Source organism: Neopsephotus bourkii, unplaced genomic scaffold (genome assembly GCF_033783945.1).
Source record: "Neopsephotus bourkii isolate Nb327-2 ecotype Australia unplaced genomic scaffold, CSIRO-AGI_Nbou_v1 NB_1767, whole genome shotgun sequence".
Lineage (NCBI taxonomy): Eukaryota > Metazoa > Chordata > Aves > Psittaciformes > Psittacidae > Neopsephotus > Neopsephotus bourkii.
In genome coordinates, this window is record NW_026902241.1 from 4540424 (window position 1) to 4562605 (window position 22182).

The following is a 22182-nucleotide window of genomic DNA, read 5'->3' on the forward strand; positions in this document are numbered from 1 at the left end:
TTTTGGGGGAAAGGGGAAATGCCTTGTGGGAAATACCAGTTTCTGGGGAAGCTAGTGTAAGGGCTAGATTTTCTGGGAAATACCAGTTTCTGGGGGAGCTAGTGTAAGGGCTAGATAAGACGGTTACTGTTAGAACATTACTTCTGTAATGTGTTTTTCACCTTGAAAGAGATTGGGAAAATTTCTCTGGATGATTCGTCAGCTACTGGAAGCAGAGTCGATGGAGCCTGTGCTAAAAGTTTAGTGCTCCTTCAGAAATTCAGAATATTCATTCTCACAAAGAGCCTTGTAGGGGGTCACAATTCTGCACTGAAAAACTCTAAGTTGCTGTCAGGGTAGATGCATCACATTTAAACAGGATTTACAGATTTATAATGAAGTAGGACAGCACAATGTTCCTTGCTAGCTTTATTCCTGGTTGTAGATCCCAGGACATTAATAAAGCTGTTCCCTATTACTAATCTTAGGATCAGATTGACAACAATTATGGATCCTTATTGGAAGGCTTTTAGGCTACATTTGTGTAGCCTCTATCAGGTACGCCAGTGGATATTGGCTAGTCCCTGTGCAAGTGGCATAGCTTATATTGTATCCAAGGCCTTTTGGAAGGAGCTGTGCCCCGTGTGTGTTTAAGGACTGACTTTTCACATTACAAGAATCTGGAAGCCTTTTGCGTTTCTCTCTCAGTCATGTCTGTGATGACCCCTCCATATCCTTTTAAAGGCACAGGCCTGATCTAACTCTTTGAGTCTCCTGCTGCAATAACCAGACAGTCATCCAACTCACTGCCACTGGTGCTAGTATTCTTGGGAAAGCCTAACACCAGTCTTGTGAGCCATTCAAACCTCCCCCCAGAATCCGCAGTGGACCAGGTGAAGTTAGAATCATAGAATGATCTGGGTTAGAAGAGACTTTAAAGAACATCTAGTTCCAACCCCCTGCCATGAGTAGGGACACCTTCCACTAGACCAGGATGCACAAAACCCTATCCAGCCTGGCCCTGAACACTTCCAGGGATAGAACAGCCACAGCTTCTCTGTACAGCCTGTGCCAGTGCCTCACCACCCCCACAGGGAAGATTTTTTTCCCAATATCTAATCTAAATTTACCCTCAAGTAAGGTCCAGATCATGGAACCCAGTGGTGCCTTCACATGAGTGTTGCAGACTCATAGGTGCTGCGCCCTTGGTTAGAGACTGCAGGCAAGGGGGGGTTGTTTCATCTGGCTGACTTCCCTTTTCTTTCCCATTTCACTGCTGATAAAGCACAGACTTCAAGTGGAGGAGGATGAGCAACAGTCAGTAGTGGGATTTTCTCACAGCATCAGGTTGTCAACAGCAGGTGAAGGACACTTGCATGAGAGGTCCCACATTTTAGGTCCTACGTGGGGGGAATCCATGTAGGATCCAGAATGACAACATACCATTTTTATGATCTGCTCAACATGATGGAAGTTGCTGTCCTCTGGCTGCCCTGACTCCCGTCATCAAAAGAGACAGTTCAGGATGAGAAAATCTGATGTTCATATATTGCAACATGAACCTGGATGTCAACTCTTTAAAAGGAGTTGCCTACCTAGGCATATGGCTGCATGCCAGGAGGTGGGAGTGAAAAATGGTAGCTTCACAAATTCCTAGACAAGCACATTAGCTGCTCACTATGTTACTCACTGAGTCAACAGCTAAATCCCAAAAGGCACATCCAGAAAGAAAATCACTCCATTTAAAAAAATAATAAAAAGAAAAAGATCTTTTAACAAGACCCTCTCATCAGAAGAAAGACAAAAAGCCTCCCAAGGCAACTCTGTTGGCAGAACAGGCTGTATCATGCAGACCCAGTGGGCCAAGACACAGCACACCAGAGACATGGATTACTTGGGGTGGGATCATGGCATGGGGACATATGGTAAGCTATCCCAAGGTGATCCAGGTGTGACCTTACGCTTTTTGAACTCACAGGACCTTCTTCCTACTTTGAGTAAAACTAGCTCTTTTGCTACTTTTCCACCAGTTTCTTCATAAAGCTGCCAGAAAACTTGCTTGCAGTAAAGCTCTGCTTGCAGCACCAGCAAATATTCACCAGCATTGGCACCCTCTGGGCACCACCAGCCCTCACTGTCCCTGATCGGTCCTTCGGGACTCCCATGGACCGAATATCAGACCCTGAGGCCATCAACTCTTGCCACAGCAATTCTGCAGCTGGGCCAGTCTCCAGTTCCCCACAGCCGTGACCAGTGGCTCACTCTTCATCCCCTTGGTTGCTATTATTCCAGTTACCAACCTACACTAGACTGTCTTCCTTTGAAGAATGTCTCTGCTGTAATCTACTGGTGTAATGTAGGACTGAGCAATGATTTTAAGTGAATTTCCATATAGGAATGGCAAATGCTCATGTAGCAAATGGAACATCATAAATTAAAACAGCCAAACCATCATGGCATATGGGCCAACACTCTTGATGGCTCCTTTTGCCACTGCACAGCACAGTTTTGCATGGGTACTTTTCCCTTCTAAAAGGGTTGAAAATAGTGGAAAAATCAGACACAGACAAAGAATGAATTCCTTTGTAAAGCCTAATAGTAACTAATGGTTGACAGGATTGCTGTGAGAAAAAAAAACAACACCTTCTTACTGTAAATGTCTTCCCCACTTGTGTATTTACAACTGTTTCAAATTTCCAAGTGTGGATTTGTATATTTCACAAGAAGATAAACGCTTGCACAGTTTTTACTGATCTGTTTTTTAAAATTCATTAAAGTAATTTTGCCTTCTTTGCGGTGCTAACTGCCCAGAAAACTGCTCTTCAAATCACTCTTGTGACATGACTTAACAGACTTCTGTGTGCCTCAAGTATTTCATCTCTTGGATTGCAGCAAGGGTTTCACCATCACCACTACTTTGAGAAATCATTTCTGTCACTTCTTCCTGTGTGCTGCTGATACAAGATGGTATCTCCTCTGCTTCACCAGTTTCTAAACCCAACAGACTGAGTGTACTTGCGCTTGGCGTCACTGAGCCAAAGGGTTTTCATCTACTTCTCCCTAAGTGGACTTTCTTCCATCACCTATTATACCAATTCCAGCTGCAGAGACCTGAAACACCTCACAGACACAATGTGGGACTTTAACCTGCCTAATACCCTCCAGCCTCGTTCCTCGTGAGCCTAACCTTTATCGTTTCCGTTTCGCCTGCCCTCATGCTGGGAGGCTTTACTTAGGCGGGCACACAAACCGAACTTTAGCTCCCTCAGCCGCGTACTCCTGCGCCTGCGCACATCACCCAATGACGCTATCGCCTCGATGTTGCTCCTCCCCCCGACGCGGCCCGCTGCGGGCCGAGCAGCACTTTCCCCGCCCCTCACCGAGGCCACCGTCCCGCGCTTGCGCCCCCAGTCGCCTTCCCGTTGTTTCCTGCGCCACGCGTGGGGGGGGGGGCGCTGTCGTCTTCCTCCGGTCGCATTGGCCGACGGCTGGGCTGGGGTGGGTGTGCGCGCGCGCATCCCAGTTCCTGTTCCCCCGCCCTGGAGCTCAGCCCGACTTCGCCAGCGGTGGAGGGGTCGCGAACCCCCTTCTCTCTTCTTCCCCCCCTCCCACCGCAGCTGTCAGCCCATTGCGGGGGAACTGTCCCGGTGGGAAGGACCCGCAGCCGCTTGGGCAGCCGCAACAGCGTTACCCTTTCGGTACGTTGGTGGCGGTCGGCTCAGCTCCCCTCACTGGTGCGGCGCCAGGGGCCGCAGCGGGGACCACCCTAGGCTCGGGATGGGGGAGGCCGGCACGCCCGCCTGCTGGCTCGCCCTACGCAGATAGTGGCCTGCTGGTAGTAGCGCGGCCGGCAGCGGGGTGGCGGTACGGCCGCGTCGGGCCTGTGCGAGCGCCTGTGGGTACCGCGGGCCAGCCGCTCGCTTCTCGCCTGGCCTCAGAGGCGGTGCACGGCGGCGGGCGGGCTAGCGGTAGCTGTTTTGACCCCTCCGGTGGCGGTGTCGCGGGAGGTAAAACCTTTCCGGGCGTCTCCTTCCCGAGTTCTGAGTAACTTTACTCGTTAGGGGATACCTGACCACCTCCCGGCGATGGAGCGGGGCGAGTGTTGAACAGTGGCACCGAAAGTGTCACCGCGGCCGGGGCCCCTTGTCTCGGCAGTCCCGCAGGCACCTGGCAGTGCTGGTTTCGGTGCTGTGTTACCTCCGGGCCGCCACTGGTGACTTCAGGTGATCCTCCTTGCAGGTTTGTGCCTTCGTGTCGTAGACATGGTTGTTTCCTGGCCGTAAGAGTTTAAAACCTATCTACCCAAACAGAGCAGCAGTTCTCTGGAGTTTACATCCCACCGCCCGGTGCTGAAATTGGTGTGCACATGCAGGCCTGGTGATGCAGGAATCATCCTGTCTTTGGTTTGAGGGCTATGTTATAATATGCGTGCTCAGTGTTGGGTTTTGCTTTGTTTACTATCAGCAGTACTCTGTGTGGATAAATAGGATTTTGAAAACCTCAAATGTTTCTTAATTCTGTTGTGTTTGAAAGTCAAACACAGCAAGATTTGTATATCCCGAGTATTTCTTTTGACTTTAACAAATTATAAAAATTAGTTTGTTGTTTTTTTGTTGTTTTTTGGTTGGTGGTTTTTTTTTTTTTGTAAGACCCTTTAAAAATTACTCAGAGTTTCATGAATTCTGCCCTGTTCCAGCATATACACTTCTAATGCTACGCTGTGGGATGCTGGATTTAGTAGCTTAGAATATTTGCCTCTTGCTTTCGTACATTTCTTTAAAAGCTGTGTGCAGATGCTGAGTGGACATGGATATCTAAATATGTTCCTGTCTTTGCTGGCAAAGACAGTGCTGTAATATGAGGTCATGCATTGCTATGTTCAGGCTCCTTATAAAAATATTAACAAAAGAGTTACTGTTTGTTTGAGTATTTGAGTATAAGCCTATAGTTTTGAGTATTTAGTTTCTCAGATGGGTCTAGTATTCCATAATCTGCTTCTTCCTATGTGATGTTTAGCATGTGTACTTTATTTTCTAGTATCTTATCAACAAAATCTGTTCACTGCCGAGGTTCAGTGAAGGAGTTGGACATATATCTTGCCTTAGCTTTGCAGTTAGTCAAAATCAGTAGTAGTTTGCTGATTGATCCCGTCAACATGCCCACTATAATAGGTAAGGACTCCTCTACAAGCAGTTTTTATATCTAAGTCCCAGGATGCAGTTTCCTGAGAAAATAAAGTTTTCGATACTAATAGTAATCATTTATGTCCTTCTAAGGATGGAACTTGGTAGTGTTGGCTTTAAAACATGCTTTATGTAGTATCAGGTTCAGAATAGCCCTGTGTAAAGTTGGCTTAAAGTTTCATCTCAGTGTAGGCTTTGAAAGGAAGGAAGAATTTCGTATATGTATTTTCTCCACACCCATCCCCATATCTCCTGTAACTCCTGCACTTCTGTTTTGGGGGATTCCAATGCTTGTTTTATATCTGTCCCCCAAGATTCCAAGCAGCAGCTATGAAATTTAGCATTCTTATTGATCTTTGTGGCTGTTAGGCAAAATGGTGAGACATAGTACAAGGTAATGGTTTCATGTCCAGCTTTGTGTGATGACACAGGGACAGGGGAGGTTTTGTGAAACTAAGTCTCTTTAGAACAGTTAGATTTCTTAGTGCATATATCTCTGTCCAAACCTCTTGCAAGTTTAGCGGCTACTGCACTGGAATTTCCATTTGGGTATTTGATTTTGTAATACTGCTGACTAATTTATTTAATTTCGCAGAGGCTGGAGATTCTGTTGAGAAAACGACAAAATGAGTAGTCGGCGAAAACGTGGACCTCCATCAAAAATAGATGAGGAGAAGAAGAAAAAGCTCTGCTGGAATATGCATGAAGACCGGAGAAATGAATTGATAACATTAGATGATGAAATGACTCATGAGGACCATGTTCCAGGTCCAAGCGCTTCTTCTGCATCCTTTGTTGTTGTAAATGATGATAGCACTGATGAAGACCTTGTTCAAAAAGAAGGCAGTGGCACAAAATCTGTTAAGTTTTTAACAGTTAACGGTGAAGACGACTCTTGCTCTATCTTGACTCCTGTGTCAGTAGAGCTAAATATTATAGTTTTACCATACCGTGTGGATGGGTCCTGGAAAGCTTTGCTGGGAGAATTTGACCTTCATCTTTCTTCTGAGCAAATTCTAACTGATGAATTCAGTGAAAGGAGCTTTACTTTGATGAGGGGAGACTCTGATGATCAGCTGCAGGTCTGTGTTCATGAAAAAAGTGGTGAAGAGTACAGTAATGAAACAAAAGAATACCTGGGTGCTTACGAACAACGTATTTTAGTGGAACCAACTTTAGGCAGTGAAATATTGGAAGGTTTGAGATGGTTGCAAAAGAAAAAGATAATTGGACTTTATCAAAGACCTGGAGAGGCTCAAGCTTTAAAGGTATAAATTCATATATTTTTTTTGCATTTTAAAAGTTTGGGTTTTTTTTTTCTTGAAATCTAAAATAAAAGCCCATGAACAATGAATTCTGGCAGCTACCATGTATTTTTATAATGTGCTGAAAATATACAATTTATACATGCTTTTGCAAATGTTTTCATTGTTTTTTCAAAATACTTCCTTTTACTGTTGTGTTGATTGTAATGCAGTACCCAGGGGAATCACAGAAGCTTTTAGCTGCAATGCACAATATCTTCTGCAAAGTGATTTTAGTAGATTTATTGTATCTGTCTACATCTGCTAATTTTCAAAGCATCATTGTTATTGCCATATTCTTATGTTTATAATGATCTTGTCATTCTAGCAGTTAATGAAATGATTAATTATATAACCATTTCACAGGTTGGAATTTACCTTCTGGAAGCTGGGCTAAGTAAACCAGAGTTCCTCAGTGATGGAGGTGGAAGACCCAAAAAAGCTAATCAGCTGATTCAAAAACTCATGGAGAAGTTCTACAGCTTTTTAATTCCAGGTAATGTGATTCAGCTGAATCTTGATGAATAATTTTTGTGTCTTTTTTTTTGTAGTATTAAATGTAAGGGAAAATATTATAAGGTATGTAAGGGAAAATATCTGACCATTGATCATATGCTAATTAGTTTAATTACTTTTTCAGAGTAAGTGCAGTTTTCACTGATTTATGTGGGTTGTTTGAACAGATCTACAGTAGCTTGTCAAAGTTACACAGGAACTCTTTAAAAAAAAAACCAAACAGGAATTAAAGTTGGAAAGCTTTTGTTCCTAGTTTGGTGCCTAACACACAGCTGAGGCAGCAGAATTTCTGTTCCATTTATATTATAAGGCAGTTATAACGTAAATTACTACAAAATGCATTTTTGTGGTAGTTTTAAGAGCACACCATATTTACAAATTTACAAATATGGACCTTGTCATCATTTTGGAATTGAAGATATGTCTACTACTTTATATGCAGTAGTGATATAGATTTTTAGTGTGATCAGTGACCACTTTATGTTGTGATGGCTTAGGAAACTGGAAACCTAAAGCCTTGGTCCTGTTCCCAAGTGTAGGATGTATTCAGAATGTTAGTTGAAGACTGACTCAGTAACATTGACTGTTATATACTGAGTTTTGCTGGGTTTGCAAAAGCAACAGAAGGGTAGCACCCCCCCTATAGTTGTACTTAATTTCAAAAGGCAGAATTGTATATAAAAAAGAAATAAATAGGCAGCTTGCTAAAGAGAAGCTAAAAGGAAAAGATAACAGAGTAAAATCCATACATCCTTCCCCACTACGAAGAAACAAGCATGCAACTGTCAGAAAAAACTTGAGATATACCAAAAAGTTCTGCCATCCTGGACTCATTTGCCCTTCAGGTCTGCCTCCCATGGAACTCTGTCTACCAGGCTCCTGAACAGGCCAAAGTCTATTCTCTGGAAGTCCAAGGCAGGAGTTCTAATGACTCCCCCGCTTTAATTCTCTGAGAATAAAAAACTCTTATAATTTTGTGATTGTTATGCCCACAGCAGCCTCCAACCATCACATCCCCCACAGGTCTTTCGCTGCTCAAAAATGATAGTTCCAGTGGGTGCCTTCCCCAGTTGGCTCATTCACCATGTACAAAACTCATCAAGTTTCTGCATTTATTGTAGAGTTAACTGCTTTTTTAAAAAATTTCTTTACAGAGATGTTTGTTTTAGCAAGTAGCTGGTTTTATAGTGGCTTTTATCCTGTATCTGCTATATAGTATTACATGCTTGTTGCTTCTTGTTGCTTCAGTGAAAACACAAGCATAGATCACATATAGATCCAGGTAGCTGCTTTCTCAATATGAAAACCCCACCGTCTTTAGAATAAAAATAAAAAAAAAAAGGGCTCAAATATTGTTTTAGTTGCTATTTGTTGTGGTGAATGGTAAATGTTTCAGAGCTTGTTTTCCCATAGTGTCATGGAACTATAATATGACATATAGTACATGGCAATAGGATATGCGATATACCATTTTCCATCAGTTTTCTTAAGAATAATAAATTCATTGTACAAATAAGAGGTTGTTTGGGTTTGGTTTGTTGTTTTCTTTTGCCTTTGTATGGCATGGTCATTACCAAATGTGAAGCAACAAGTTTTCCATATATCTAGAATAAAGAGGGAAAGTATTATGTTTTCCATGATGTAGGTATTCTTATACAGCAATCTGGAAACTGCCTTACAGATAAAACAGAAAGATCCTGTTGCAGATGCAATAGCAGAACTTTAGTTCAGTGCATTGAAGGAATTAATTAGAGTACTTGATTATGAAACATATCAGAGAAACTGAATTTTTAGATAGTACAATACCATCTCTTTCTCAAAGGTAAAAATTACTAAGATGAAAGCTAAGTAATTGAATTACATTTTTAACTAGTTGAAAGAATAATTAAATATTCATTGTTTAGTACAAAGCTGAGAGAGAGAGCTAAACTTCCTTAGCAACCCTTTAAGAAAATCCCTATGGTACACAGAACCATTTATTTGGAAAATAAAATCATTGGTAGAATGAGCAGAACAAGAAAGGTATGGACAAAGCACATTTAATTGTATGGAAAAACAGTTTACTTTGAAGTATTTTGTAGTCTTTGCTTCCCTGTAAAAGTCTGGATAAACTTAGATTATATAGATGTCAAGTTTGTTATGGTCTGAAATGTGAGATTTTAAAACTGTTATTTTAGCAGGTATGATGATAGGCGTCATTATATATGTTCATTATACTTCATGAATCAAAGTTATACTCTGCAATCACTCTATTCTTCCCATGAAGTGAGGACTGTGGAACCTTGGACTGGTTTCTGTAGCCTATAAAGCTGCATGTTGTGCTCAGTGTTTTTTGTTTGGCTGGAACATTGTGCACGTGTCCACATGTTCACTCTGGTTGCCTTCTTTACGTTACAAGTCTTCATGTATACAGTTTGCATGAGTTTATGGAAACCTCGTGTCTTTCAGAATTCTTTGCCCTTGTGAAGCACTGGAATTGTTCCGTTGACTTTGAAGAATTAGGGAAGGCACTGATGGGTGCCATACACATACATATCGGTTCTTGCTGTTTCGGAAACCATTCTCTGCCATTCATTTGAACGAAAGAAACTCTTGCTTTCTGTGAGGAGTCCTCATAGCAGCCCTGTTTTTTAAAGGGGGCTTTAAGATTAAGCTCTCTGGTGTTTGTATCAGGTGCATCTCTTCTTTGTTAGCATTAGATATCATAATTATAATTTGATTTAATTGTGCCTGCCACTAGCTGTTTTTTAATCAGTCTATTATACTTTGAAATATACTTTGAGACCACATTTTGCTGAAAATGCTGGCCTTTACTTGCTTCTAAATTTTCTTTGAGAAAAATTCTGCAAGGTGTCTTTACCTCCAATACCAGCAAGGGTTAGTATCTTTCTTTGAACTGTAGAGCTGTACAGCTGTTTTATTGGTACCTATGTTTTTAATTTGGGACCTGAAGCACTATTAAAATATGTCCTCTGAATCTTTTGTTCCCTCATCATAGGTCAGTTTCTTAAAGTGCTGACACTCGAATTTTTCATTAATTTTTGTTCTACAGTGCCTAACTTCTGTGTATGCCAAATTATATGAAAAAAAAAAAAAAGTATGAGGCCTTCTTTCCTAGAAGGTAGAAAAGAAGGGTAGGCCATCTGTTATAGAGGGTGCATGCTTCTCTTGAGGTGAGATTTTAATTTCAAAAGTATGTCTTGTCTGAAGTTTTGCAGTGATGCAACTGGTGAGAATTTTGTGTTGTCATACTGTTGCAATTTTCTTATCCAGATGGATAACTTAAAATTAACATGAAAGCTCACCAAAGAGAATCTCCTGTTTTGTTTTGGTTTTAGCATGCTATTTTATATATATTTTATATATACATATATCAAGAAACTTTTTATTTGATGAAAAATGTACAAGTCTTTCACAGCCCACTATGTTTTCCCCCTTTCTATGAGTCCGTCGACCCATGTTAACATTTAAATCTGAAACGTGAGTTGTGATTCTGCATCAGTTGGAAACGTTCAGTGGAAGGTGTTTATCAAGTAAATAAGGTCTGGCCATTCTACCCCTAAATTCTAAACGAGGAGCTTTGCTGATTGTATATACCTCTGTGATCACCATAGCATGTTAATCTTAACTGTCAGGAAAGTAGTGCTCATTATTTCCTCATGCTGCTAGCTGATCCAGGTGCAGTCATGACAAATGTTTAAATTGCGTTTTGCTTTGCACTCTTTCATGTGTTAACTAAGTATGTTGCAGCAAAATTTCTGAAATGTTGACCAAAGTTGACTGCTGATGCTTGTCTTGAATTATTTGCTGTATGCAGATGAGCTGGAGGAAGATGAGGAAGAATCTGATGTGGAACTAGAACGACAAAATATTGAAGAGCTTTATGACTTTGTAAGGCACACTCATCAGCAGGATACGCAGTTACTGAGAGAGGATGTGCAGCATCCTGCATTAATTCCTATTTTGAGGCCGTACCAAAGTGAGGCTGTGAATTGGATGCTTCAGCGAGAGAACCTCAGAAGCACTCCAAGCAGTGGCAAGTATATGGGTCTGGAAAACTTTCATAGTTAAGGCAAGTGCATTGTATTGTCAGCAGTAATGTTTTCTTGCTGTTTAATTAGAAGCTTTGTTAAGGATTCAATTACTAATTTTATAAAGGCTGTTGATTGGGTTGTTCACTAAATGATAAACTAAACTTTGCTTAACAGCAGTTGATGTATCTTGTTGGTCATTAAGCACTTTGAAGTTAGACATCAGCTTTTTTGTCTTGAAATATCACAATAAGGCTGAGCAATACTAAGCAGTATGCTATACAGAAACCTCGTAACAGTAATATGAGCCCTTTCTCCTTAGAAAATGCACTGCACTTCTTGTGGCGGGAGGTCATCACTCTGGATGGAGAAAAAATCTACTATAATCCATTTACTGGCTGGTATGTTTTTATAGTTAACTCTTTTTCAGAAGACCTCAAGGTAATTATTTGTGAAAACTTTATTGGTAGATTTACGTGGAGGATATAAGATAAATTGTGACTGTTTTTCAGTTAGCAACTGAAGAATTGGAACCGTGATATTTTAAATGGGGGGGGGGGGGAACAACCCCAAACCCTAAAAAACCTTCCCCTCCCAACCCAACTGGTCTCAGCTTAGCTAATAAAAGTTAATCCCTCACCTTCCGAACTTTGCCTGAAGCTGTGCTGTGCATGAGTTCCTGAACACATACTTCTGGGTCACACCATTCTTTAGTTACTGACTCATTTGGGAATGTGCTTGAATTTTAGTATTATCCGAGAATATCCAATTGCTGGACCCCAGTGGCCTGGAGGCATTTTGGCAGATGAGATGGGTCTTGGAAAAACAGTAGAAGTGTTGGCTCTTATTCTGACTCATACCAGACCAGACATTAAACAAGATGATCTGACATTACCTGAGGTAAGAAAACCAGGATATGATTTAGTACGAAGAAAATACTTTTCAGAACTAATGGAAATGCACTTCTCTTCTCTTTATTGTTTTCTGTTCTGTAGAAGTACAGATTTAAAGATAGATTAAATTATAATGAAAGTTTTTCTTTTTTAGGATGTGATACTTGGTGGCATAAAGAGTAGAATGGTTTGCATGAGAAGTCATTGATAGTTTGCCATTGTTCAAGGGTGTTAGCAGGCAACTGCGCTGTTAGTAGGCTGTTTGTAGTTTACACATGCTCCAGGAGTGTACAAATATGTAAATTAGTCTAGTATGTTGGAAATCATTCTCCCATTCACCTCATTGTATTGATGAGTATCATTAGACATATGGTCTGTGCTAAAACAGGAAGAATTTAAACTCGGTGAATAAAGATTTCTGTTCCCCTCTATTTCATACAATAAATGGGTTTATTTAGCAACAGTTTTTCATCTTCTCACTTTCCTTATCATGCGTCCTGTGAAAACTTAGCACATTCACAAAAACAAAAAAATATCTCTGATGGGAGAGGACCTTTATCCTAAAGTAAACTCTTACTGCTTCTGTGGGTAAGAGTTTTGAATCAAATCCTTTTGAATTGATAGCAGCCAGTTTCATTGTACATCTGTTCATAACAATCTCCTGGCTATTTGTAATTTTCTCAGTTAAAAAGACCTAATTCTCAGAACAAATGGATACTTAAATGTATCAGAGGGTCAGCACTGAGGAGTGTGAAGAAGGGAGTATTAACGTTAAAGCACCTGGACATCAACTAGCAACAACAGCTAGAGACCATAGCTTTTGGAGAGCTAGAGGTACATCATACTTCATGGTATGAGTAGCTGGGACAGGCATCTTAGCTAGTATTTTGGGATCTTGAATAGAATTATATGACATGGCCTTCTATAATGGGGCTACAGAACTGATGGACAGTGGTAAAGCAGTTGATGTCATCTACCTGGATTTGTGTAAAGCATTCGACACTGTCCCACACGACATCCTTGTCTCTAAATTGGAGAGACATCAATTTGATGAATGGACCGCTCGGTGGATAAAGAACTGGCTGGATGGCCACATGCAAAGAGTTGTGATCAATGGCTCAATGTCCAGCTGGAGACCAGTAATGAGTGGTGTTCCTTAGGGATCGGAGTTGGGACCAGTCTTGTTCAACATTTTCATTGCTGACATGGACAGTGGGATTGAGTGCGCCCTCAGCAAGTTTGCAAATGACACCAAGCTGTGTGGTTTGGTTGATACGCTGGAGGGAAGGAATGCCATCCAGAGGGACTTTGACACGCTTGTGAGGTGGGCTGATGCCAACCTCATGAAGTTTAACCATGCCAAGTGCAAGGTCCTACACCTGGGTCGGAGCAATCCCAGACACAGCTACAGGCTGGGCAGAGAAGAGATTCAGAGCAGCCCTGCAGAGAAGGGCTTGGGGTGTTGGTCGATGAGAAAATGAACATGAGCCGGCTTCAGTGTGCGCTTGCAGCCCAGAAAGCCAACCGTATCCTGGGCTGCATCAAAAGGAGTGTGACCAGCAGGTCGAAGGAAGTGATCCTGCCCCTTTATTCTGCTCTCATGAGGCCTCACTTGGAGTACTGTGTACAGTTCTGGTGTCCTTAACATAGAAAGGACATGGAACTGTTGGAACAAGTCCAGAGGAGGGCCACGAGAATGATCAGGGGACTGGAGCACCTCCCGTGTGAAGACAGGCTGAGAAAGTTGGGGCTTTTCAGCCTGGAGAAGAGAAGGCTGCGTGGAGACCTCCTAGCAGCCTTCCGGTGTCTGAGGGGGCCTATAGGGATGCTTGGGATGGACTCTTCATTAGGGACTGTAGTGATAGGACAAGGGGTAATGGGTTAAAACTTAAACAGAGGAAGTTTAGATTGGATACAAGGAGGAAATTCTTTCCTGTTAGGGTAGTGAGGCACTGGAATAGGTTGCCCAGGGAGGTTGTGAATGCTCCATCCCTGGCAGTGTTCAAGGCCAGGTTGGACGAGGCCTTGGGTAATATGGTTTAGAGTGAGGTGTCCCTGCCCATGGCAGGGCATTTGGAACTTGATGATCTTAAGGTCGTTTCCAACCCTAACTGTTCTATGGTTCTATGATTCTATGACATTGCCTGTGGTTAAAGGGCACTGTTCTTCTCATCTGGAAAGCCCCTTGTCATCTGTTTTTCTTGTTTTTAAATATAAAATATCTTTTGTCTGATTTCCCTGGGGGAGAGGGGAAAATCAGCTTTATTCCTATTCTAGCAGACTTTCTATATGACTCCTGGCTTGTGTAAGCCAATGTCAGAGTTACTCCAAATACTTCAACTAATTGTAGGGCTCAAACAGCATCTGGAGTTTTATTGTGGTCACTATTTAAGAACTCTGCAAAGCAACCACTTGGACAGGGCAGATGAAGTGTCACTGAATACAGCTATAAAGCAGTTAATCATAGAAATATTGGCACTGTATTTGTTCCAGCTTTGGGATTCTTTTTTTATATCCCAGTTCTTGAGTATGCATCTCCTTGAATTAAATTGCTATTGCTGAATCCCTAATAATAATTTTTGGGGTAATCCCTAAAAAGAGAAACTTACTTGTTCTACAGCTACTAGGGCTTTTCAATCAGTATTGCTTACTTCCTTTTGTGTTTCCAGTTATATATTAAATACACATTTTTCTTACCCCATCAGTAACCTTGATCACTTACAGCTGTGGATTCCTGCAGCTTAATTCTGAAGTCGTGGAGGACCAAGCAGCTTGCAGAGCTTCTCTTTTTATTCTCAGTGCAGGGTGCTGGGCACCATTTGCCAAGAAACTGAACCAAATGGGTTATCACTCTGTACACTAAAAATTAGCTCTCTGAGCACACATCTGTAGCAGGTCATGCTTATTTTCAGATGTGAAAAGATTAATGGAGTTCAGAATGACTGTGGGGAAACATCATCTAATGACTATTTAATATTGTCTGTATTAGGGTAAGCTTGTGAACTTCTTTGTTCCACCTCAACCTTTAGAAGGAAATAAAAAGAAAAAGCCAAAGGAAATGGAGCTTAAATTGAAGGAGAAAATACAATATCCCAGTAAGTATTCCTCATTACTTTTTTAATACGTTTTTGCTTTTGGCACAAGTCTTATACTGGCCACTGACTATATGAGTTCAAGGCTAATCTTCAGTTCTGCAAAATGAAGTTATTCATTTGCTGAGCACTGTGATGTAGGATTGCACACTACAAACAAGTGATCCACACTTGTAAAAGTAAAATTACCAACTCGGAACTCTGAGCTACAGAGCTCCATGTAACTAAAAGTCATTGTAAAAGAGTTTATGCATTTAACTGAAGTACACTCTTTTTACAAGCTTCAGTAAGAAAATTGAGTGACTTATTTCTGTTGTTATTAAATGTTATCTTAGAATCATTGAAAAATACCAATTTGTTGGGCTACCTTAAGTAGCTTTCCTCACTTTGTCAGGACTGCTGCCTGTCTTTGTGCTCATCTAAAAAATGCAAAGCAGTGTTTAGAGTTCTGTTAATATGCATTTTCCAAAGTAACTTTCATTTTATCTGAGCAGTAAGTTATTTTGCTTTGATTCTGCATATAGGCTTACGAGTGATGATATTAGCAGCTGTAAAGGAAATGAATGTGAAGAAAGGAGCATCCATTATTGCAATCTTTAAGTACATCAGTGCTATATATAGATATGACATACAGAGAAATAGAAGGCTTCTCAAAAGAACTCTAGAAAAACTGATCGCAGAACAAGTAGTTGTGCAAGTCAAAGGACATGGTCTGGCTGGGTCTTTCAAGCTGGGAAAGAATTACAAGGAACAGAAGAGGCGAGAAAGAACCAAAGAGCAGGTAAAACATGCTGCTGTAGTTGCTTCAAATGTTGCAAAGGCAGATCTTTTTTCTGTCAATTGCATGCTAACCTCAGTTGCATTGTCTGCATGCATTAGTTCAGTGACACTGGCTTATTGATAAAAATGAATAAGACTGCAGCATTTGCTTTGACATTCATGAGCAAAGAAGCAAAAATCCTAAGTAGATTAAATTTGGGGCTAAAATATTATCTACATCTGGTGCTTATACATTCCAAAACAAAGGTAAGGAGGAAGTCTGACATTCTTGGTTAATTTTACCTTGTAGATAGCAAGGACTTCAGAAAGCATTCAGAAGAAGCAGTTGATTGATGCTAAAACTCAAACCAAAGATTCAAGAAATAGTGATGTCACTTCTGAAAATGCCCTTAAAACTCCTTTGCGGGTGGATATCACCATGGAAGAACATGATTATTGTACAACTAGCAAATGTAACTGGAAATCTGAAGCAGATGATGAGAACTCTGTTAAAGAGAATGATGTTCAGCAGGAAGCTGTGGTCCCAAAGTCTGCTGATTTGCATGGTAACCTCCTTGTTTCCAGTGATGTGAGCAGTCATCCCAATGGTGATGTTTCTAAAACTACAGCTGATGTCCAGCAGGAAATCCCAAAGGATCAGTCCTCACATTCCCAAGAACTTGCTGGCAATAGTGTGCAACATAACAGTTCTGTATTTCCATTTAATACCTCTGAATATCGTTTTGAATGTATCTGTGGTGAGCTTGGATTGGCTGACTATAAAGCTCGTGTGCAGTGCTTGAAGTGTTACTTATGGCAGCATGCAGAATGTGTAAACTACAAAGAGGAAAACCTGAAGATCAAGCCCTTCTACTGTCCTCATTGCCTTGTGGCAATGAAACCAGTTTCCACAGGAGCAACTCTGATAATTTCTCCAAGTTCAATTTGTCACCAGTGGGTAGATGAAATCAACAGGCATGTAAGATCATCTTCTCTTCGAGTTCTGGTAAGATTATATAGCTTTATATTCTAGTGAGTTATGTTATCAAGGCTTGGGGCTGTCTCTCTGACATTCTATATCGCATAAAGTTCAGAGGGTTCCTTGTCCTTGCTGTCAGAATTCTACATTTCTCCATATTAGATCTGTGCTTTGGCATCACACAGTGCATTGGTGTCCCAGAAAGACTGCATTTAGTTCCTTGTTTTTTCCTTATTAGTTGGTTACTGGGAGATGGTACAGTGGATTAAGTATCTTTATCAAGTGGAAGCAAATTTTGAGCAGTTGTAACAACAGGTGATTTCTGAGAGGGAAGGCTGTTTCTATGTTTTTTTTGTAGGTGTACATTTACACCTAGGCAGCTCTCTGACAGTTGGTTCTCATTTCATTCCAGATGAATGCAAATACTTCAGCAGGTAACAAGTGTACTTTTGAGTTTCTATTTCTCAGGCATTATAAAACAAGTCTTGAGCCTTGGTGTTTACTGAAAATAACACCATTTCAGCTTGGACATTGTCTCTGACATCTGCCATATTTATTAAGATGCTGCTCTTCTGGAGGCCATGTATTGTCCTTTTAGTTAACTTCTAATAGCTCTATCATTAAAATCCAATTATACGTATAGTAACTATGGCTGTACAGGTTTTGTTTTGGTTTTAATATAGTTACCACAGTATTCAAGGGTAGCCATTGTCTTTTAATAATGATGTAGTCAAGTTTTGTCCTTCATATTTTTAGTAGGCAAGAATTTTGTGTAATGATAAAGTGCTTTGAGAACTGTAGATCCCTTATATTTTGAATATAAAATAACAGTAGTAGTAGATTGATAAAGAGAGGAAGCTTTGTATTCAGGGATGTATCTGATACCTTCAGCTATTCTGCCTACATGCCCAATGTATAAATGAATTCCTGGGTTTTCAGTAAGCCATTTGTGTGAGCAGTCTAATTAGCTTTAGTGCAGCAGTTAACAAATGTGTAAAATTTGCACAGTTTTCATAGGACCCAGTCCAGGTTTTATACCAGATTTGATGAAAACTGTCAGAAATAGATTTACATGGTAACAGTAAAATAGTTTCAATAGCGAATGTCAGTACTTTAAGCTGTGTGACACCTTCCGTTCTAAAGGCACTGTTTTCTTTTAACTGCCAACTGTAAAGTCATCCAGACTTGCATAGTGCAGACATTTCAAAGAGCCAGCTTCCCAATTTAACAGGCTTTGCATTGCATATGAAGGGTGTTTTTTATTCTTCAAACTGCTTACAACCTATGGGAAATTCTAATGGCTTTATATAATAGAACAAGAAATTAAAATTTATTGATAGGCCCTGCTTTGTGGCAGGTTGTCTTTTCCTGTGGCTCTGAAAACAACCAAAACCTGGCCAAGTTATAAACCTACGGAAAATCTGTTCATAAACACTTGGAAGAGATCATTAGACTTCAGCAGCTATTTTTTGGTTCTTAACAGATGCTTCATTGAGCATGCTTTTCTTTTTTCTTTTTTTTTTTTTTTTTCCCCCATCCCCTTCTTTCTCTTTCATTCCTGTGCATTTACCTGGTTGCACACATGCTCTGTTGTCATGTCCTGGGGCTGAAAGAAACTTTTGACAGAAACACTGTAGCCATATGAACAGTGTAGAAGGAAAAGTGTTACTGGAACACAGAGTTAATTAACAGTGAAATAAACAGTGGGATTATGTGCTTGTTATCAAAGAATAAAGAGGGGTGAAATCAATTGAGGTTTCCTAAGGTCACCTTGATTTTTGGTATTTTTAACTATTAGTTGTGTGAATTAAGAGAACATTAAAATTTGTGACACTCACAGGTACTGAAAGATGGTGTGATTTTTCTTAAATTGTAAAAGTGTTTGTAGGTAGTTACTGATAAACACTAACCAAGGTGATGCATTCTTATAAATCATGAACCCATAGACTGAGAAAATGAGACTAGAATAAAGATTCTTTCTAAAAAAAGATTGGGAAACTGAGTACTGTGATTAATAGTCAGATGAGTGGCAAGAAGTAGCTGATGATAAAATTCTTGAAGTAAGCAATGGGTGCCTGTAATTTTTAAGTAGATTCCTGAAATAAATTGGGACCAAGAGAAAAAAAGTTGGTATGAATTTTATGTGTATTGTACCACACAGTGTTTGAAATCTGAACATATTTTTGTATTTAAGTATATTGGGACTCAATATACTTATATATATAAAATATATAATGCTAGCATGAGGAATCATATAGTAAAATGTTCAGTTTCTTATTTTTTTTCCTATTTAAACTGCTGTATGGTTTTGAAAAGATCATGCTTAAGAAGACAAGTGAGATAAGAGAAATACTTCTGATATTAGAAAAATATCACTATGAAAGGTTTATAATGATATTCTGTTGGTGCGCAGGGATTGTTTCTTACTAGGGTATTCTTTCTATCTTGCAAGTCTCTGTAGAAATAATTTTTGGAGTTTAAACATTACCCAGAATATCGCTTCTGGTTTTTTAAATATTTCACTGCATACATCTGTCTTTGCCTAATTATCCATGAAATTTTGGGAGCAATGGGGAGAAAGGTAATATTTCTACGTAAAGGAGAGGGCCAGACGTGTTACACTGACTTAAATACTGCTGCTCCGTACAACGTTACAGAATACTTAATCTTGAAGCAAATAACTTGTAGAAAATACTGAAGTCCTCTCCTTGACAGGAGAAAAAAAGCCCCATATTTTGTGAAAGTATAAATAATCATACTTAAAAATTTTGCATCAATGTCTGTATTGTGTTTATTGTCTGTTACTTACATGGATTTCCCACCATGCTGCTGTATGAATACAGGTTTTACAAAGGGTTTCATATTACGTGAGCAACACAGCTAAAAGCATACAGGTATTAAATTGAACTGGTATTTTAGCATTTTTATTGTGGTGTCTCTTACCTTCATTTTTTGCTAATGTGCTGTTGAATACAAATCTATGTAGGTGTATCAAGGTGTGAAGAAGCATGGCTTTTTGCAGCCACACATGCTGGCAGAGCAGGAGGTGGTTATCACCACTTATGATGTCCTTCGCACTGAGCTGAACTATGTGGATATACCCCACAGCAACAGTGAAGATGGACGCCGTTTCAGGAACCAGAAGCGGTATATGGCCATTCCAAGCCCCTTAGTAGCAGTGGAGTGGTGGAGGATCTGCCTTGATGAAGCACAGATGGTTGAATGCACTACTGCAAAGGTGTGACATTCCCAGTTATGCACTTAGAAAGGTTTTGACAAGCTTATTGTAAATAATAAAATAGACTTCCTGCTCCCCTTTTAATGTTCAGTACACTCGGATAATTTGTCCCTGAGGCTTGTTCTTTAGAAGTGATGTTTTTGTTGGGGATACTTACTATTAAACGGCTCTCCTTTTGGAATTCTGGCAGACTGTGAAGTATGTCCAGCTCAAAAAATACCTAATCTATACCGACAGTTTAAAGAACTAGGTCATCATGTATCTGGTGTTTGATAGTTTCAAACAAGACACTAGCCTGTTCGCTGACATGGTTCAGAGGCATAGATATGTCCTTTGGGTGTAGAAGCTAAAATAATCAGCAGTCTGTCTGCAAACTCTAAGACTGCAGTCTGCAGAGGGAGATTATTTTAATTGGTATTCATCCATTTTTTTTTGCCCTTTGCCCTTTTGCCTTATGACAAAAATATTACTTACATAATGGATTACGGGCTTTAATTCTATAATTTTTTTTTTAATATACAGTTTTGTTTGCTAACTGCCTTCTGTGAATCCATACTTGCACTTGATTACTTGGAAATGGATATGGCTTTTCTCTGCTTTCAGTTACCTTAAAAAAGATGAATAACTTCATACACATTTTTATGATATATTATACTGATGCTGCTTATAGGTCTGCTACACTTAGGCACTGAAAAGATGTTCAGACTTCTTGAAAATAAGGTGGTTGTGTTTTCAGACTGTATTCTGCTGTTTTCGATTCCCCACCATTGCTTCTGTCTTCTTCTGCTAGGCTGCTGAAATGGCACTCCGTTTAAGTGGGATCAATCGATGGTGTGTCAGTGGCACTCCTGTGCAGCGAGGATTAGAAGGTGAGATTGTATGTAGCAGTATCATCTGTGGGTTTTCCTTGTGCTGATAATTAGATAGTGATTTGAAGCAGTTAAAATGTCAGCTAGTTTTGCTCTGAATTCATTAGGTACTCTTGACTTGGTAAGCCATAAACCTTAAGCATGTGATAATGCCATCAATAAATGCATCAATATAAAAATTGCAGACCTGAAATCTTTTTATCTCCCTGAGTTAGACAGATACTTTGGGGAGCAGAGAACCTGTATGTCTAACAGCTGATTCAAGTCTGTTCTTCAGTTTTCACTTAGCAGAGTTGGGTAAATATTAACCCTTCTTTCTTGCAGCTAAAGATAGTCTTCTGTGGTTATAGAACTCTTCTAACTGTCAGATACAGCAAGCAGGCTGTATTTGCTTTTTGCATAGCCCTGTATGAGCTACTGTGGGCTTCAACTGCCATGAATATAAATTCTAAAAATCATTCTAAAGCTTTATGAAGCTGTCTTAAGTCCTTATGTAAGGAATTAATGAATTGAGATGTGGGGAGTAGGGGGCTGTATGTTAGCAGCTGTCATTTATCTTGTCTTTTTTGTTTCTGTAGACAGGCTTCAGACAGAGACAGAAAAAAGAAATGGAACTAACTTCTTTATCTCCCTATGTTCTTTGGTGGATTTAGGAATATGTGGTACACATTGAGGCAATGAGTTTGAAAGCAGATAAATCAGTGTATTCATTTGTGTACATATGTGAACTAATATTCAGATACTAGACTATAATAAAAGGCGATATTGTAGATTAATTCAATATGGAATTGTGGATTAAATTTATAAATGCACATAACAGTAGTGAGAAGTGAGAATACATAGTTAATAAAGCAAAAACTGTAGAAGGAAGTGATTGATTTGACTGTCATAATTAACTTTTTCAAGTCCTTATGTGTGATAGTGTTGATTTAATACATAACTGAAATATCATATTGTCCATAATACGTGTTGGCCAGATGCTCAGGCTATACATGGGGATGAAAACTGCTGACTGATTTGAATTTGTGCTGCTGCTGCTGCTGTAATAAAGTGGGATAAGACCTCTGGGTAAACAGTTGCATCCTTCATATAAATGATGCCCAGGATTTTTTTTCCCCTTGTCTAGGATGTATTTGATTAATGTCTTATGGCTTTCAGCTGAGTACCAGAATTATGATAAAGCTAACAGAATGGGAATGTAGCCATAAAATCTTAAAGAACTATCCGTAAGATACCATTATATATTTCTATTTCTGCATTATCCACATGCAGCATTTAAATGTGTGCTTCAGTATCTTTCCAGTAAGATTTAGTTAAAAGCTTAAAGTCAGTATGTCCT

General features: G+C 39.9%; 1 protein-coding gene across 5 annotated transcripts in view; it reads left to right on the forward strand.

Annotated features, from left to right (window-relative positions):
* Positions 1–3426: 3426 nt before the first annotated feature.
* Positions 3427–22182, forward strand: part of SHPRH (SNF2 histone linker PHD RING helicase) — a 50916-nt gene continuing 32160 nt past the window's right edge. Inside the window, exons 1-12 of one of the 5 annotated variants that reach the window (XM_061378719.1) lie at positions 3427–3677; positions 4219–4337; positions 5758–6430; positions 6833–6962; positions 10800–11018; positions 11336–11414; positions 11763–11913; positions 14896–15001; positions 15523–15779; positions 16068–16763; positions 19723–19974; positions 20765–20843. In XM_061378719.1, the coding sequence (XP_061234703.1) occupies positions 5789–6430; positions 6833–6962; positions 10800–11018; positions 11336–11414; positions 11763–11913; positions 14896–15001; positions 15523–15779; positions 16068–16763; positions 19723–19974; positions 20765–20843 (2611 nt within the window). In that variant the 5' untranslated portion in view covers positions 3427–3677; positions 4219–4337; positions 5758–5788. Of the gene's footprint in view, positions 3678–3920; positions 4338–5757; positions 6431–6832; positions 6963–10799; positions 11019–11335; positions 11415–11762; positions 11914–14895; positions 15002–15522; positions 15780–16067; positions 16764–19722; positions 19975–20764; positions 20844–22182 lie in introns of those variants that run through there. The other 4 variants (XM_061378718.1, XM_061378720.1, XM_061378717.1 and 1 more) reach the window with 4 other exon arrangements.